Genomic DNA, 17,534 nt, shown 5'->3' on the forward strand with positions numbered 1-17,534 from the left:
GAAATAGACGTATATACTCGGTTCTTCCAAGCGAGTCGTACAATAGCGTTTAGTATACCCAGCTTTTTTTTTTGTTTTCTGTCATTGTATGCGTACAAGGGCACGCCAGTGTAAATATCACGCATACTAGTACAAATCATACATTAATACTGATATATGAACATCTTTACATATTGCATGGTTTTATACTTAGTAGTAACCATCGGTGAGAAATCGGTGTCTGTCAACCACACCTCTGGGCAGAACACATCGGCTGGAAATCATATTGATAACAGTAGATAAGTAAAGCCATAATTAATATCCTGAGTCGGTAAACGAAGTAAACAGGTTACGGAATTTATTGAAAAATCTTCCACCCATCTTTTAGTCCTTCACATCCCCGGTCGACGCAATTTATCCAAATTAATAGCTGCACTGATGCAAGCTAAATGGCTAAATGCCTGAGGCGTATTGCCCATCTGCTCACCTGAGATAGCCACTTCTTCAGAGAACATGCCCAAGTGATTAGAGTATGACAATATATTGTCAAAGTGCGAAAGTGCAAGCTTCCAGATGTTTGGAATAGGGACATCAAAAGCAGCAGCCTAAATGGTACTCATATTAGCAAGAGCATTTGACGTTAACACTTCGGCTGTGTAAGGGGAGAATATATGACATACACGGGCCATGGCCTCAACTAGCCAGAAAGTAACCATGATAAAGGCACCTTCACCCCCACCAACACCTGTGCAACGTAAAATTTAGTAACGAAAGATTAGCACATGACAGTAAAGAATGAAAAAAAATATACCGTCGTTTGCCTTGAGATGGTCGTATCGGAACACCATCTTCGCGCTAGAGAGACCCTCTTTTTCAGGTCTCTCGAGGATTCTTTTCAGAGTGCTAATGAACCGGGGGTCATTTGGTGCGACGAAGAATACCAAGGGAGCAATCAAAATCGATGCATCTAGAACCTCGGGGCTTTCATAACTTTGGCAGAAATGGCCACGCTCTTTGTTGTATCCCTTTTCCATGATCTCGTCGTACAGCTCATCGCGTACCTGGATCCATTTGAAGCGGTCGGGACAGGGCAGGCTAGCTCGCTTCTCTGCAAGACGAATACCTCGGTCGAGAGCCACCCATAACATGACTTTGGAATAGATGAAGTTCTGGATCTGGCCACGAGACTCCCAAATGGACATGTCCTTCTGGTTGCGCACACCAATGACATAGTTCACCATACGACGGATGGCACCCCACTGATCGTAGGTGATCGGATTGCCATGTTTGTTGTAGAGATAGATGCTATCTAGAAGCTCGCCGTAGATATCCAGCTGCGTATGGAAGACGGCTGCGTTTCCGATACGCACGGGCTTGCTACCCTTGTATCCATCGAGGTGATCAAGCTCCACTTCAGGAATTTCACACTCACCGCGGATAGTAAACATGAGCGGGAGGAAAGGTCGTCTGCTACCCGGTTCCATCTCCTGAGCGGCATGCGGGAAGATCCGGTCGAATATGAAGTTGACGTAGGCTTCTGCCTCACGACTGTATCCCATTTTGAGAAAGACGTACAGTGTAAAAGCCGTATCACGTACCCAGGAGTATCGGTAATCCCAGTTGCGGGAGCCGCCCACGTTTTCAGGGAGCGAGAAAGTCGGCGCTGCAACAATTGCTCCTGTGGGTTTATAAGTGAGCAGCTTGAGAATGAGCAGGCTGCGCTCGACAGTCTCGCGGTAATGTCCTCTGAAAGCGCATTTTCGAGTCCAGTCGGTCCAATAGTCGGATGTTTCTTCCTCCATTCTACATAAGTAAGCGGCCATTGTCGCGGAGCTGGGTACAGCCTTTTCGGGACTGTGCAGCACAAGGTGCAGTGTTTGTCCCTCAGACAGACGAATCCAGGCCACCAGGCCCTTGCCTTTCATTCCTGGTCGTTCTTCCAAGGAAAGTTTGGCGCCAGGATATCCATTTTTGTCGGGTTCTCGAGAATCCGCAAAGATCTCAAGTTGCAACCGCTCGGTATCACTCTCAAAGTGAACAGTCTGAAGCCTGTGTTTACAAATATCGTTCTCCAGCTTTGCTCGTGTAATATGGGTGTCCCGTGCATAGTTGAAGGCTGGGAAGAGCTCGACTTGCAATTCCATAGAGCCACGGCTGCATTCTAATTTTCGGATCAACCCTGAATGCTGCAATCCAGATTTGAAGCGATTAGCTCCAGGCTCATTGCATGGACAGTAACCCGAGAGCAGTCGTCCCGACTGGGCGCTTTTCTTGGGAGTCACGGGGAAGTAATCCAACATGGTTACGACTCCCTCTTCATTGGTCCAGCGTGTTTCAAGCAGGTTCGAATATGGCAGATATCTCTGCTTGCTATGGGGATTGACGACTGTCTTGTAAGGCTCCACGGACCAAAAACCACCGATTTTATCATCCAGCAGACGACAAAATACCGAAGGTGAGTCAAAGACTGGCCAGCACATGTAATCCAAGCTGCCAGCTTTGCTCACCAATGCACAGGTGTGCATGTCCCCAATGAGACCATAATCTTCAATGGCATTGTATGCAGGGTCTGTCATGATTGCTGAGTATAGATCCTGGAACCGAATGCCCTCCAAGATATCAACGACGAATGAAAAGAGGTATCAACCAAAAAGCCTGAACGTTGAGTCCCCGATGTAAGGTTGCGAAAAGAAATTTGATACATTGAGACATCTCGCCCATTCCCCCAATACATATATGAGAGATGAGATGCTGGCCGGGAATCACGGTAACCACGACATGATGATGCCTCAGTGATCAAGTACCCTACTGAGGTCATGGCTGTGTTTAGCCAAGACGATCCAATCACCAAGCTAGATCCAACGAAGCTTGACATATGGTGGGGTCTGTATCTGCGCCAAGCTTGCAGCACCTCATCATCATTATGGAAGAGGAGGTCCTGCTATGAATTTTGTATATCCATATTCCAGTGTTCATGGTCTGCAGTCTCTGATTCTTCCATCCTGTGATTTCGGTCAATATTCCCAGGAAATATTAGCGGATACAGGCTGTTTTTGATCATCGTGAGACCTCGGATAGACAGCTGTTTCAAGAGGGACCACCATTTGACCCATTGTAATTTCACCAATTTATTATGAAGGCCCCAGCGACCACCAATTGCTCGGATCAAAAAGTCCAGGGGAGGGGGGAGTAAACTGTGGGAGTATGTATATTCAGGTAAACCGGAAGTCACAGTCCACCAATAAAGCTGGCATGACAACAACCCAACAAGCAGGTCAAGACGGGCTGGATGACCCTTGGGACCCCGGATCGACCGGACTGTGGATCATCTTTGAAGCCTAAGTGGATCCCAGTGGCAACCAGTGAGGAGAGTGGAATGGGTGGGAGTCGAGGGGGGGAAAGAGAAAAACAGCCCATCCACGCTTTTTTTCCCTGCGACTTCCCCGACCCCGTGACCGCCTCTCCTTTCCTTCTTTCCTTTTGATCTTCTCCCTTTGGAAAGTCTCGTGTGCTTCCAACTTCACTTGATCCTTTTCCATCTCTTCCGTTCCTTTCCCCGATACTTTCATATTCGGCCATTTTCCTCTCCTTTAGTCATATATCCTCCCTCCATGGGGCAAACGTCACTCGCCGCTTCGGTTCCTTTCCTCTCAATCCGCGTCTGAGAACTTTCCTCCGTCGTCCTCCACCACCCCAGGATCTCCTTCTAAAATTTTCCGACAATGGGGTTATCAGCTGGTAACCATCATCGAAGACGAAGCTCGGCGCTGACGGGGAATAATCATATTCGAACACAACCGAGCTCATCGGAAAGGAGGGATGATAGTCTGCGACCTCATGGGGATAGGTGGGACGAGCAGGAACCTTTGACTGCAGAAGATACCGACGTGTCGGATCTTTCATCCTCGGCAGTCGAGACACGCGAACTCGATGAGATGAGCTCCGATGATGATCATTATGATGAGGAAACTGGCCTTACCGCATCTCAGAAACGCCAGCGTCGACGACGACGCAGACAACGCCGTAAGCTCGATGCCCGCATTGCAGACACGAAATCATCACGATATGCCTTTTTCCAGCTGGGTCTGGCCGATCGCAATGTCCTCCGCAAGCTTCTCGTGAATGCGGGTCTTATCTTGCTGTGGTATTTCTTTTCGTTGTCCATCTCCATTGTAAGTACCTTGCGCGCATCAGGATTATACATATCAAGCATCAGTACTGAGAACGCTAACTCATCGTTGCCTCGTCATACAGTATAACAAATGGATGTTCTCTGAAAGCGACGTTGTATTTCCTTTTCCTCTCTTCACAACCAGTTTACACATGGCCGTGCAATTCTCATTGGCGGCCCTCTTGCTTTGGATATTCCCATCTTTACGACCTCGACACCCCCCGGATTCGCTGGAGAACTCCCCTGCCGAAGGAATGAAAGAGTCTGAACCGGTTTTGACAAAGTTCTTCTACCTAACCCGTCTCGTCCCCTGCGGTGCTGCAACATCCCTCGATATTGGACTCGGCAACATGTCTCTCAAATTCATTTCACTCACTTTCCTCACCATGTGCAAATCCTCCGCACTCGCGTTCGTTCTTATCTTCGCTTTTCTTTTCCGTCTCGAATCACCCTCTTTTAAACTCATAATAGTCATCGCCACAATGACAATTGGTGTGGTGATGATGGTCGCTGGTGAAACCGCATTCAACGCGCTTGGTTTTGGACTCGTCATCGCCTCGGCCTTCTTTTCTGGCTTCCGATGGGGCTTGACCCAAATTCTTCTTCTGCGCCATCCCGCCACCTCGAACCCGTTTTCGACCCTTTTCCTTCTCACGCCTGTTATGTTCGTCTCTCTCATTAGCATCGCACTGGCTGTTGAGGGTCCTGTCGAAATTCATAAGGGCTATCTCAACCTCGCCGAGAAACACGGCGATGTAACAGGCGCCTTCCTGCTGATTTTCCCTGGTGTCCTTGCTTTCTGCATGATTTCATCCGAATTTGCATTGTTGAAACGTTCATCCGTTGTTACTTTGAGCATCTGTGGAATCTTCAAGGAAGTCGTGACAATTAGTGCCGCAGGTGTAATCTTCCACGATCAACTTACAGCTGTTAACGTCTCCGGACTCGTTATTACTATAAGCAGTATCGGCGCCTATAATTATATGAAAATCTCTCGGATGCGCAGCGAGGCTGCCGCCATGAATGCATGGAGCCGGGACGGAACTCCTGACTCTGATAGCGAGGACGGCGACCTTACTGGTCCTGAAAATGGGGATTATCGCCAAGTCGCAGACGAAGAAAACGACCTCACCTCGTCTTCGCCGGCTGGCCGGTTCAATGATGATCTGCAATCATCCTCAATTCATGATCACCGTCGCTCATTCCGCGTCCGGCCCAGTGGTGCGATGCACGGGCTGAACGTTTTGACCACACCAATCCCCGAAGATGAAGATGATTCATCTCCCATTAAATCCGCCCCTCCTACAATCACTTCCATGGCCGAGGCCGGCTTTCCGCCTCACCTTCACCCGCCCAATCGGGGGGGATTCACCTGGAGTTCAGTCTGCCTCATCACTCTCGCCAGTTCGGAGCCAAACCCCGAACCATCAATAACTCATTATTCTCTTTTCTCAATGATACCAACCTTTTCTACTTCATTCATCTATAGCCATATTCTAATGGTACCCTTTTTCTTTTCTTTCACATTGATGTGGCGGCTCGCGCGCCGATTGTGTCTGTTCGCTCGTTGGTAGCTCAGAGAGTCATCCCCTTCATTCGTCTTGATGAGGCCAAATTGGTTTCTCCCTTTGCACTCTGTCGATATTTCATGCAAACGTTGACTTGGATTTTTCTGGAGCAATGTGTCATCGGGCTGTTAGAAGTAATGCCTCTTGCATGGTGGTTGTTGGAATCATTTATTTGAGCGGCGGTTTGATTGATTGATACCACATGAAATTCACATTTCTCGGGAGGGCTGTATACTCTCACACCATCTTGACTACATTCATAATTCCCGTTGTAGATTGATCTTATAAGCATATCTTGCGGTAAGGTATTAATTACTGTAATCAGTCAACATCTAGACAATCACTCCTTCTTCCCACCTTTCATCATATCCACCAAACTCTTCTGTTTCCCCTTCCCTTTCGCCTCTTTTTTCCTCTCCGTCTCCAACTTCCTCTCATACTGCTCCATCTGCTTCTCCCTCATTTCCCTCCCCTCCTCAGCCAATTTCTCTTCCAACCCCTTGAATTCCTCTCCCTCCGGATCCATCCCAATAAGAGACTCAAGTAGCTTGATCTCTCGCGCCCAAACGCCAGGATCAGGGACAGTGGCCGCTGATGCACCAGCAGGCTTCTTAGCATTTTTCTTCGGTCCCTCCTCATTATCCCCTTCTTCGACTACAACCCGGTCGATAGGGGTTTCTAAGACCATGGGCATATCTTGGAATCGGGGCTCATTCATGACATTATGAAAAGCGCGGAGTCCAAGGAATCCAGTACCGATATTTGCGTGCAAGTCACGGTTACTTCCCTTCGGAGCCTTGGAGTCATTTAGATGCAGGGCTCGAAGGAATTGAATCCCGATTAATTCGTCGAATTCGGTCAGGAAGGACTTGAATCCTTCTGGTGTGATGAGGTCATAACCTGCTGCGAAGCTGTGACATGTATCGATGCAAATTCCGATGCGGGAGTGGTGCTCTTTTGGAATTAAAGCGAGGAGATCTTTGAATTCGGATAGGGAGCCACCGATTGTATTTCCGTGGCCGCACATTGTCTCGAGAACTGGGATAACGGTGGATGTTTCCTTGATTGCTGATGTAAGGGCTTCAGCAAGCCGGGCTAGGGCCTCTGGGAGGGGAGTTCCATTTGTGCTTCCCGGGCTTGAGGGTGTTAGAGGGCGAGCTGATTTTGGGGTAAAGTTCGGAGCAGCAGGACTTACTGGAAGTTATAGAGTTTGATCCCGAGTGCTTCGCAACGACGAAGATCGTCTAGGAAAGATGTGTAGGCTTGTTTGGCCTTGGCCTTGTCCTGTTGGGCCAAATTTACCAGATAAGAGCCGTGAGGTAGGACGTATCTGATGGATTTATTAGAGGTTGATTAACTAAAGACTTCACAGTCGAGACTTACTTTGAAGCATCATAGCCTTTTTCGGCACAGAGTTTATGAAACTGGTCTCTGTGATCGTCCTGCAGAGGCGGATTATCCCATTTTCGCTGGGACTTTAAGAATAGGGCGAATGCATTGCCACTAGTTAAGTTATGAGTATATTTGTTAAAATATCAAATAATATTAGTGATTGTATATCCGTGACTTACCCAATCTGCTCACTGTTGTGGATAGAGTTGAAGACACCTGTTCCAAGGTCTCGTTAATAAGAGACTTTAATGTACTGGATACGTAAGGTCAATAATACTCACCCTTCGCAGCACTTACATGGGCACCGACAAACATCCGCAGCCCAGGTGTGCGTGGTGCCAGAGGCATCGCTTCGGCGTCCTTCTCTTCCTTGGTCTTTTTCGCTCTCTTGGCAGGCTTTGTTTGCTTTGCAGTGGTAGTTGATGTTTTGGCCTGTTGCTTGCTGCTAGAATCTTCGTCTTCTTCCTTGAGGGCTTGATTCCCATTAACAGAGTTGGCAGTGTCGACTTCGGTGTTATTAGTCTCTTCTTTCTTGACAGAAGAGCTCTGTGTTTTCTTAACTCGTAATGCTTTCTTGGGTGTCGTTTTGGCCTCTGGTTCTGAGTCCTCAGAGGACGAGGCTTCTTTAAGACTAACTCGCGACTTTTGACGTTTTGTTCGTCTCAATGGGGAATTTTCCGGTGTTCCATTACTCAAATTCCTCTTGTGGCCTCCCTTAGGCGCCGCGATAGGTTCCTCTTCGTCTGGATGAGAAACACACATTACTGTGAGCTATCCTCAAGCAGTCTGGTGATGTTGCCGGTGGCAATTGCGGTACCTTTTTGATCGATCAAGACCCGGCTGGCTATCGAAAACTTGTGGATCCTGAATCTGATTGGAGTTTCAGCCAGCGCCAATCCACTGTTGTCAGACCCGATCACAGTTACACTTCGATTGCTCAAGTGTCAGTATGAAAGTTCGGACTGATACACTAAGAGGCTCTTTGATTGCGGCAATGATGTCTTCGATCAGTCAGCAATCCTTACCGATCGTTCCTTCCTCTTTTTGCTTATCACTTCTTGTCCGCTACTTCCCTGACTAATAACATATCACGTGTTGATCACCGGGGAAACTCTCACGTGATGTTTATCGATAACCCAAACGGTCCAGCTTGGCCCAAATTGGGAAGGCACAATCAGCCCCTCGCATCTTTGAACCTTCTCAACTTTCTTTCGACCTCCCCACACTTTCAACTGGGGCTTTTTCGACGGTCTCAGCAAAGATGGCGGCCTCGAATGACCTGATTGACTTTGACATCATCGAGGCCCAGAAAGAGAATGTCCAATCTCTGCCTGGTGGCCGATCAGCAAGACAGCTCGCCCAGATATTTTCGGCGGGCAGTATTGGTGATAAAATCCCGGCACCTTCACCAAACGACACAAGGACCATCAATGGTGCCATTCGTCAAGAATATGAGACTGAACTTGAAGCTATTGGAGAATCGGATGATCCCCTCGATGTTTACGACCGCTATGTGAAATGGACGCTCAACGCATATCCTTCTGCCCAGGCGACTCCGGAGTCCGGCCTCCTGCCCCTCCTTGAACGAGCAACGAAATCTTTTCTTTCATCTTCTCACTATAAAAATGATCCTCGATACCTAAAAATGTGGCTGCATTACATTCGACTGTTCTCAGATGCCCCGCGCGAAACATTTGCCTTCTTGGCACGTCATAACATTGGTGAAGGTCTGGCGTTGTTTTATGAGGAATTTGCTGCTTGGCTTGAGGGTGCTGGACGCTGGAATCAGGCGGATGAGGTATACCGACTCGGTATGGACCGCGAGGCTCGCCCCGCGGAACGTCTGCTTCGGAAATACAGCGAGTTCCAACAGCGATACGAAGCTCGCCCACAAGATGCGGGTCCATCCTCTCCTGCTCTTCCAGCCGTACGCCCGGCTCTAGCTGCCAAAATGGATCCATTCGCCCCCTCCGATTCTTCTGCTGATCCGCAAGCGTCACGACCATCGCCATCAACAGCTGCCCCTAAGACTAAATCCGGGAAAACCAAGATGGCTATTTTCTCCGATGCAGATGCGGGTGAATCTAGTCAACCAGCGACAAGTGGACAAACAAAGGGATGGGAAAGCATTGGATCTATCAGAGAACGCAGGAAAGAAAACGAGATGGAGGCCAAGCCATGGGTTGGAGAAACACTGAAAGCTGGGAAAAAATCAGGGCCTTCTCAAAAAATGGCCATTTTCCGCGACGAGGTGAGTTCGCAATGTCACGTTGCTCATTCCCTTTCGGACATTCCATATATTTACGATCACAGGACTAATTACTGGCTTGAACCTATGTGCTTCGATTTTATGTATACAGTCAAACCCAATTTCACCTCAAGAGAAAAAAACTCCCAAGCAAACTCCTGAACACCATGTAAGGGAAGCGGTAAATCCACGAACAGGTCGACGTGAGCGTGTTTTTGTCGACCTAGAATCAGTATATCCAGACTACAGGGACCCGACCAATGAAGTGAGCTTTGAAGAGCTTCGAGCTATCAAGCGCGGCTGGATGGCCAAGAATTGGAGATCCCATAAAAAGCCTCTGGGGCAGATATCAGGGAACTCCGTCGGAGCCGATTCTCAGCCCATCAATGTCAAAGCTGCCGATCTCGACGAAGACCTGCGAGACCACGTAGACCAAAAATCGGCCATCGACGGACAGCAGACTCGTCAGGAGAAGCAGGATGGACGCTCTGAGAATAAGCTTGAAAAGTCCAAGAAGTTTAAGGTCCATGGAGATACCCAAACCGGTAAGTTTATCACACGCTCTTTTGCTTCGTGGAGTGATTGCCTAAACGTCTTCAAAGTGAAAATGAAATTCGATTCTCCCACAGGCTCAAAGGTGCGCCGAAAGAGCACCAGGGAGCCTACAATGACGATGCATACTCGTGCTGCCACCGATGAGATCTATAGTATCTTCAACCAACCACTGAAGGCCGAGGAGGATGGTACAGATAGCTTGTATGGTAGCGACTATGATGACGATGATTGTGCCAGTATCGCGGACAGTACCGCTACCGGTCACATCTCAGCAACCTCAAGTGATTTTGGAGACGAAGAAACACACACTTTCCACAAGTCCTTTGATGATACCGGTTACGCCGACACTACACGTCTCGAGAGCGTTGTAGGGGACGATTGGACCGAGTTCACAGCACGGGATGTTCCTGATATCGAAGAGGCCGACGCTACTACAGGATCCGTGGTCAGTGAGGGCGAAATTGATGAGTCTCGACATGGCACTCCTGAGAAAGAGCGATTTGTACCTCAAATGCCTGCGGACTATAACCCGCCTTTTGGGACATATCGCGATCCTGCAATCATGGCTCAGAACCGGCTACCATTCATGACCCCAATTGTGGAGCGTACAGAAAGCTCCATATCTATGACTGCTGCCCGGAACACCGTTTATAATGCGAAGACCCCATCGAGGCCCCGAACACCATCAGGGGTTCCTCAAATGGGCGACCTTCTACTATCAAGTCCCCTTGGAGCTCCAACACCATACCAGAGCGACAACACGATTTCGTCCATAGCCGATGCGCCTTTTAGTCCGACTGCTTTCAAGACATTGGCGCCCAAGCCACGTCGAAAAGAGGCAATAATCCGGGATTTGCAATGTAATCCAACAGATAAGGGAGTTCGGAATACAATTCTGAATGCCTTAGAGCCCCAACTCGCAACATACGCTGGCTATCATGGACATAAGAAAGACAGCAACTACACGTCGATGATACAAAAATTTGTCAAAGCACACAACAGGAAGTCAAAGTTGAGTGACGATCGGAACTCAGATACTCCAATCCTGCAATTCCCGGGCGCAGAACGAAGCTACATCATCCGTCGAGAGCTTGGGGCAGGTGCTTACGCTCCGGTCTACTTGGTTGAAAGTGTCGACAGTTCCGAGTCACACGATCCCGATTATGACGATGAAGACACAGATCCCAGCAGCCTAGCGAGTAAAGTCAATCCATATGCCAAACCGCGCTACCCGCTCGAAGCCGTCAAAGTCGAGAACGGTCCTTCGAGCTCTTGGGAATTCTACATGATCCGCGCTGCATATGAACGCCTATGCCAATCCCCAGGTCATGTCCGTGCAACGGATAGCATTGTCCGTGCCCATGAACTTCACATCCACCAAAGGGAAAGCTTCCTAGTTGAGGACTATCGAGGCCAGGGCACACTTCTCGATCTGGTCAATGTAATCCGCAACGAACACAATTCTGATGGTGGACTCGAGGAGTCACTCGCCATATTTTTCTCGGTTGAACTTTTCCGTACTGTTGAAGGTCTCCATGCAAACGGTATTCTGCACGGAGACATCAAAGCAGACAATTGCCTTGTTCGTCTTGACGATGCAGAACCCGATTCACCCCCAGCCACGTCATTTTCGCTACTCGACCTCGATGCCGACGAGTCCGAGTCTAATGCCCGAGACACCATTTATTATTCCCCAAAGGGCTTGTACGGCTGGCAAAACAAAGGCCTCTCTCTTATCGACTTTGGCCGCGGCATAGACATGCATGCCTTCCAGCCGAACGTCCAGTTTATTGCAGATTGGGAAACAGGAACCCACGAATGCAATGAAATCCGTGAGATGCGACCTTGGACGCACCAAATTGATTTGTACGGGCTTGCAGGCGTCATTCACGTTCTGTTGTTCGGAAAATACATCGAGTCCGCCCCTGTTCGCACTAGCAGTGAGACTGGCGGCGCTGGCTCAAGAACTTACCGAATTCGTGAATCGCTCAAGCGCTACTGGGATCGAGAATTATGGTCCGACGTCTTCGATCTACTTCTTAATCCTGCCTCCGAACGCTGGGTCTCTATGGAACGAGAAGATCGGGTAGATCTTGTTGAGACCGAGTCTGGTGCTGTCTTGCCTGTACTGGCTTCGATGCGTTTTGTTCGTCACAAAATGGAAGATTGGTTAGTTGCCAATGCCGAGAAGAAAGGTCTTACGCAGCAACTGAGAAAGATCGAAACTATCCTCGCTGATAGGAAAAAGAAGCTCGAGCGATCTTGATTCTTCCCTGCGTTCCTTTTTATCTCATTGTAGGATGAATCCTTTGTCATGTTTCATGAAATCTCTTATACCCATACCCAATACCCTAATTAGCTAGACTTGCCATGCATATTTATAGTCGCTGAGCTGGCTAAGCACTTTCTGTTTTATTCTGTCGATACCTTGTTTTATTGTAGTAGATATCTTCATTTAATCCTTCTTGTTCTTATTCCAACAACCATTGGCCATAGACTTTACCATACAATCTCAAAGCGTTAACTCCCAGTATTGATACTCCTACTGTGACATCCATGAGCAGCCAACTCTGTAAGATGTATTGTAGTAGTCACTTGTACTATTGTAGTTATCACATCATGAGTCACGTTAAATTGTTATCCAACCGTCTCCCCCGCACTAAGCGACCCGCCGTGGATAGACCCGAGTTGGTTGAAGTCACATTTCTCTATTCCTACATTTTTGTCCCATTATCTAGTCCTTTACCTCTTCTGTGCTGTTCTATTCTTGGAGTTTCCATTCAATCTGGTTATCCTCTGTTCATTACATTGAGTCATGAGCTCTCAATCAGAAGCCAAGAAACTGTTTCCGCAGCCTGCGACGGGGTACACGAAACCTTTCTGGAGGACGTCACTCCATCCCCTGGACAGTCACCAAGGAACCCCAGACCTTCCATCCGAGACAGATATTTTGATCATCGGTGGTGGTTATGCTGGTGCTTCGGCTGCATACCATCTTTTCCCTGAGAATCAAACTTCTAACCTACCACGGGTCGTACTCCTCGAAGCTCGGGAATTATGCTCCGGTGCCACGGGGCGAAATGGTATGCTTTGCAAGGGGAAATGTGCTCTAATTCCATGTTCTAACTCAAAGCCATCCAGGGGGTCATCTCAGGCCGGATCTCTACTCAATTACATCGAAATATGTAGAGCGATACGGACTAGAAGCCGCAGTGGATGTTGTCCGATTCGAAATTTCGCATATGAAAGAGATAGCAGACGTAGTCGCTAAAGAGGGTATTGACTGTGACCTGACTTTCTCCAAATCCTTCGACATCTATATGGATGAAACAGAGTTAAAGCAAAGGAAGGAGTTCGTCAACTACCTACGAAATCAGGACCTCAACTTCATGGACGACGTGAAGTATCTATCTGAGACAGACGCACAAGAAGTATGCAACACAGTCTCTCGAAATGAATTGAGAATGAAAAAACACAGAACTAACAACTATCAGATAGCCCATGTCCTAGGCGCAAAAGGAGGTTTCAGCTTCTCCGCAGGCCACCTGTGGCCATATAAGTTAATCACCCAATTAATCGCCATAGCAGTATCCCGAGGTCTCAATCTTCAAACTCACACCGTTGTCTCAGTGATTGGAGAAAGTCGCACTGCGGAAGGGTTCTGGCCGGTTATCACTAATCGGGGTACGATTCACGCACGAAAGATCATTCTCGCTACCAATGCATTCACGGCTTCCGTAGCCCCTGAGTATTCCAAGGCTATCATCCCAGCAAAGGGGCTCTGTACACAGATTGTGGCCTCGCCTGGCGCGCCGTATCGGCATCTTCCCGAGACATACGCTATTCGACATGGACCGGGAGCGTTCATCTACCAAATTTCCCGGAATGATGGGTCAATTATTGTTGGAGGAGCATCATGGACTTTCAAAAATGATCTTGAACAGTGGTATAATAATCCCGATGATGGGACACTGATTGACAAGGTAGAAAACTATTTCGATGGTTATATGCAGCGCACTTTCTCTGGATGGGAGGATAGTGGAGCAGAGGTCAAGCATATCTGGACCGGTGGTAAGTTCTTCTGCAATCTTGTATCCTGATGGAATTGTTTTGGCTTGGTGGAGCTAATTACCTGGCCGTAGTAATGGGGTATAGTGCCGACTCTTTACCTCATGTAGGAGAAGTCCCTGATAAACCGGGTCAGTTCATCGCTGCAGGGTTTAATGGGCATGGTATGCCTGTGGTTTTTCTTTCTGGGAAGGCCGTAGCGCAAATGGCGTCGAATTCGGTTTCTTTCGGTGAAACTGGTCTGCCGAAATTATTCGAGACATCGAGGGCTCGACTGGATCCAGTCTATGATGATATACTTGATTGACGGTATCCTATTATTAACAGCCGTCAGCTTTAGGATAATTTCACGATGTATACTCGTCTTGTATCCCATGCCTATGGCATTCCCGTCAGCAACCACAAATTATGCTGGAAATGTAGAAATTCTTTACTATCTAATAGCAGTAGATACATTATCTAAAATTGCCAGTACCTATTAAGATTAGTACCTACCTAGGTACTAATATTGTATTGTCCATATCCTAAGTTGAGCTCTCGTAGCCCTTGTTTGTAGGACAACTATGAATGACTCAGCATGTGGCTTGATCTTCGACGTCTTGCATCCTCAACTTCTCTATCAAAGCAGTATCAACGAGATATTCTGAGGTGCTGACACTTTGTTTGACATCCTGTATAATTGAATTGAGCCAAGCCATATGTAATCTGTCGAAAGCGCAAGAGACATGGGACTCTACAATACTCATGGCTCTTGACCTAACTACACATACTGATCTCGTCGACTATCTTCCGAGTATCATTTGCAAAGCCACGCTCGCAATCTGACCAAATGGAAAGGCAAACTCTACACATTCAGACAGGACAAAAGCAGATTATCGAATTCATGAAGTCAGCCATCCCCCTCCGATGACTATGCCATCATCTGACTTCTTACTGACTCGACCTTTTCATGCAGATGCGACATAGCAATGAGCACTCACTGCGGAATTGAGTCAGTCTATTCTTTGCAAATCAGGCACTTGTAAAGCCCCTGATATATTATTATACTTTGGCTCCACAGATCACAGTGATGTCACAAAGGACTGGGACTTCACCCAGCCGGTCGCGTTAAGCGTCTGCACGGACCTGCAGCAAGCCAGGGCAGCGATGGGAAATTTCTGCTCGACGATCAACCGCACGACCAAGCAAAATCGACGATTTCCCAAAGAAATCATATTGACAAATACAGTTTCCGTGATGCATGTATCGCCTAGTTCGCATGAAGTACGAGGTCAATTCGATCGATTAGACTATCCGTCTCGGGATTTGCTTTTTGCTCGCACATCTTTTTACGAGTGCAGAATGTACTATCCACACATTATTTCGGGATCTATTTCGATCGGATTCAAAGTGTATCCCCGAAAGAGATCTCTATACTCAGCCTGGCTTATTGGCTCTGACATTGTAGTAGCCAGCCAGGTTGATGATAATTAGGTTTTGCCTTCGCTGCGAAGTTGCCTCACCATCTTGAATGCAAATAACTGCCTTGAGATCCGAGATCAATTGCTACATATGGAAAGAAGCATTGCGTGACAGCCCTGGACAGACCATTTTCGACACCGTGTTTCCCGTATTCGGTGCCGAGAACGAGGGCGTTTGATCCGAGGACACGAAGTCAATAGTTTCTTTTAGTTCAATTGCCAAATCGCGTCTGCATCAAGCTTTTCCTCTCTTCTTCAACCTGCCTTATGGGCCTAGCCGGGCTAGATTTGAATAGTCTATCGCAGCCCAATTTCCAGATCATGCGAGCAAGACTTGGAAGGATTCAACACTACTGTAGGTACAGCACCAAGCTCTCAGGGGATTCGGGGAATGGTTACCCAATTTCGGGGAAGCGCCGACGTATAGGAGTGAGCTAAGTCATGGCTTGTTTGGGGTAATTGTGGGACGGACATGTCATCCTATTTCAATCTTGAACATGACTGGATGCGTTTCTTTGGGATATTGAAGTTAAATTCGGGATAACTTTTTGTACATGCCTTGAAGTTGCACAGCAGGATGATAACTGCACTCCAGGTGCTTTTGTCGAATTCAAGCCCACACAGATCGACTGACTGTCGATTGCCAGAATCCACAGTTCTGCAAGTCCACTTGTGAGCATTGGCCACGCTATTGTGTAATCGGGAATCTCCTGACCAGGTTTTCGGGTTGCCATCAGAATGGTCGAGTCATCATCACGCCCCCTTTTGCTGCATATAGTCGGTCTATCTCGTTCCACAATTTCTATTCAAGGAATCTGGGGGGAGTTGCCAATTTCAACATGACTGTGGAACTACGCATGTATGGTCGCTCTTGAATCATGGTGCCAAGGGTGAATATATCAATAGTACGATTCCTTCTCATCCTGGTATTTAAGTTCAACCACTCAATCCGAGACCGAATACAAGCATGCGCAAGAGAGATAAGACCTGGATTTTCTATCGTCTCAAGGCCACAGGGTTATCTCACCAATTAGCAACTTCTGACCAAATCAAAGGATCTTCGGTGGTGCGGTCCACTTGCCAGAAGGTACTCCCTACACAGCCTTGACAATGCCTAATCCCAGATGTCGCCCACTTGAAGTGGATCTTTCCTTCTCAATAGTTGCGGCCTCGGTCAGGAACCGGATGTGCTTATTTTGAGCAGTGGACGCATGGCTGAGGGTGCGGCGTTCCAAGCACCAGGATGGACTTCCCTTTCCTTGAATTTAAGACCCCAAAACGCCAAGTGTACCTGGTTTGTGGTTGGTATGGAGGACACCACGCTATTAGAACTTGACCCACCTACGACGGGATCGTGTGCGGGATCTCCCTCGTGCGCGGTCGCGTTTCAACGTATGGTGTTGCAGTATATCATGCATCGCGTCGTGGTCCCCCTGTCATGGAACCCCGGGGTTTCCGAAGTTGCGCGCACTTTGATATCATCGATGCTACGCGTTACCAACGGAGTCCGACGTTGAACGTACCCGTCAGATATACACTATGCATAATCAGCATCACCGAAGGGTGTCTAGACTATTTTCTACGCAAAATTCGGAGTGGGCGGCTGGGTTTCAAAATTCCCTTTAGGGCAATGATAGGGGACATCGTAAAACTGCAAAACAAAAACACGACCGCGACTCTAAGGCTCTCCAAGTGAACCATGCAGCTTCTTGAAAAAGCAAGCATCACATCAATAGAAAGCCAAATCAGATTCAAAAGCCGAATATGAATGAATCATAAGAGATCGGAGAATATAGAGTGCCGCGGTTGCAGCACTCATCATTACCCATGTGGTTCATGACGATGACCCGAAAATCTGAACTGACTTCGATAGTTCGGTACATCGATCGATCAATAGCGGCACAAATCGAGATTAGTGGTTTGTACCTGCAGACAATTTCGCACAAATTCCAAATCTGAACTCCACTTTTGCTATCTTAGGCTTAACCGGTCCACTTAGGCACCTCCTCGACTTGGTACGATCTACAGGAGACAATTTCGCATCGACGAAGCAGAGTACCAAGCTAAGAGTTTTAACTCGGCGCCGGCCGCAT

General features: G+C 47.9%; 6 protein-coding genes across 6 annotated transcripts; 4 read left to right on the forward strand and 2 right to left on the reverse strand.

Annotated features, from left to right (window-relative positions):
- Positions 1-371: 371 nt before the first annotated feature.
- Positions 372-2,555, reverse strand: N7469_003508 (glycoside hydrolase family 15 protein; the record flags this gene model as incomplete). Its single annotated transcript, XM_056642428.1, has 3 exons — positions 372-584; positions 660-724; positions 791-2,555. The coding sequence occupies 3 exons, from the start codon at positions 2,553-2,555 to the stop codon at positions 372-374; spliced, it is 2,043 nt and encodes a 680-aa protein (XP_056501840.1).
- A 1,146-nt stretch (positions 2,556-3,701) lies between these two features.
- Positions 3,702-5,724, forward strand: N7469_003509 (putative nucleotide-sugar transporter; the record flags this gene model as incomplete). The annotated part of the gene is made up of 2 exons (XM_056642429.1): positions 3,702-4,151; positions 4,234-5,724. 2 exons carry the CDS (start codon positions 3,702-3,704, stop codon positions 5,722-5,724), a joined length of 1,941 nt encoding a protein of 646 aa, XP_056501841.1.
- A 334-nt stretch (positions 5,725-6,058) lies between these two features.
- Positions 6,059-7,872, reverse strand: N7469_003510 (DNA-(apurinic or apyrimidinic site) lyase APN1; the record flags this gene model as incomplete). The annotated part of the gene is made up of 5 exons (XM_056642430.1): positions 6,059-6,854; positions 6,914-7,048; positions 7,102-7,221; positions 7,290-7,326; positions 7,392-7,872. The coding sequence occupies 5 exons, from the start codon at positions 7,870-7,872 to the stop codon at positions 6,059-6,061; spliced, it is 1,569 nt and encodes a 522-aa protein (XP_056501842.1).
- Positions 7,873-8,371: 499 nt separating this feature from the next.
- Positions 8,372-12,179, forward strand: N7469_003511 (putative checkpoint protein kinase (SldA); the record flags this gene model as incomplete). Its single annotated transcript, XM_056642431.1, has 3 exons — positions 8,372-9,361; positions 9,471-9,903; positions 9,961-12,179. 3 exons carry the CDS (start codon positions 8,372-8,374, stop codon positions 12,177-12,179), a joined length of 3,642 nt encoding a protein of 1,213 aa, XP_056501843.1.
- A 549-nt stretch (positions 12,180-12,728) lies between these two features.
- N7469_003512 (NAD(P)/FAD-dependent oxidoreductase) lies at positions 12,729-14,288 on the forward strand (the record flags this gene model as incomplete). The annotated part of the gene is made up of 4 exons (XM_056642432.1): positions 12,729-12,996; positions 13,055-13,344; positions 13,408-13,984; positions 14,056-14,288. 4 exons carry the CDS (start codon positions 12,729-12,731, stop codon positions 14,286-14,288), a joined length of 1,368 nt encoding a protein of 455 aa, XP_056501844.1.
- A 1,992-nt stretch (positions 14,289-16,280) lies between these two features.
- N7469_003513 (uncharacterized protein) lies at positions 16,281-16,958 on the forward strand (the record flags this gene model as incomplete). The annotated part of the gene is made up of 2 exons (XM_056642433.1): positions 16,281-16,300; positions 16,604-16,958. The coding sequence occupies 2 exons, from the start codon at positions 16,281-16,283 to the stop codon at positions 16,956-16,958; spliced, it is 375 nt and encodes a 124-aa protein (XP_056501845.1).
- Between the last annotated feature and the right edge of the window lie 576 nt (positions 16,959-17,534).

This window comes from Penicillium citrinum, assembly GCF_028827155.1.
Source record: "Penicillium citrinum strain IBT 23319 chromosome Unknown utg000003l:1.0-4596430.0:1.0-4598250.0, whole genome shotgun sequence".
In the NCBI taxonomy this organism is placed as follows: domain Eukaryota; kingdom Fungi; phylum Ascomycota; class Eurotiomycetes; order Eurotiales; family Aspergillaceae; genus Penicillium; species Penicillium citrinum.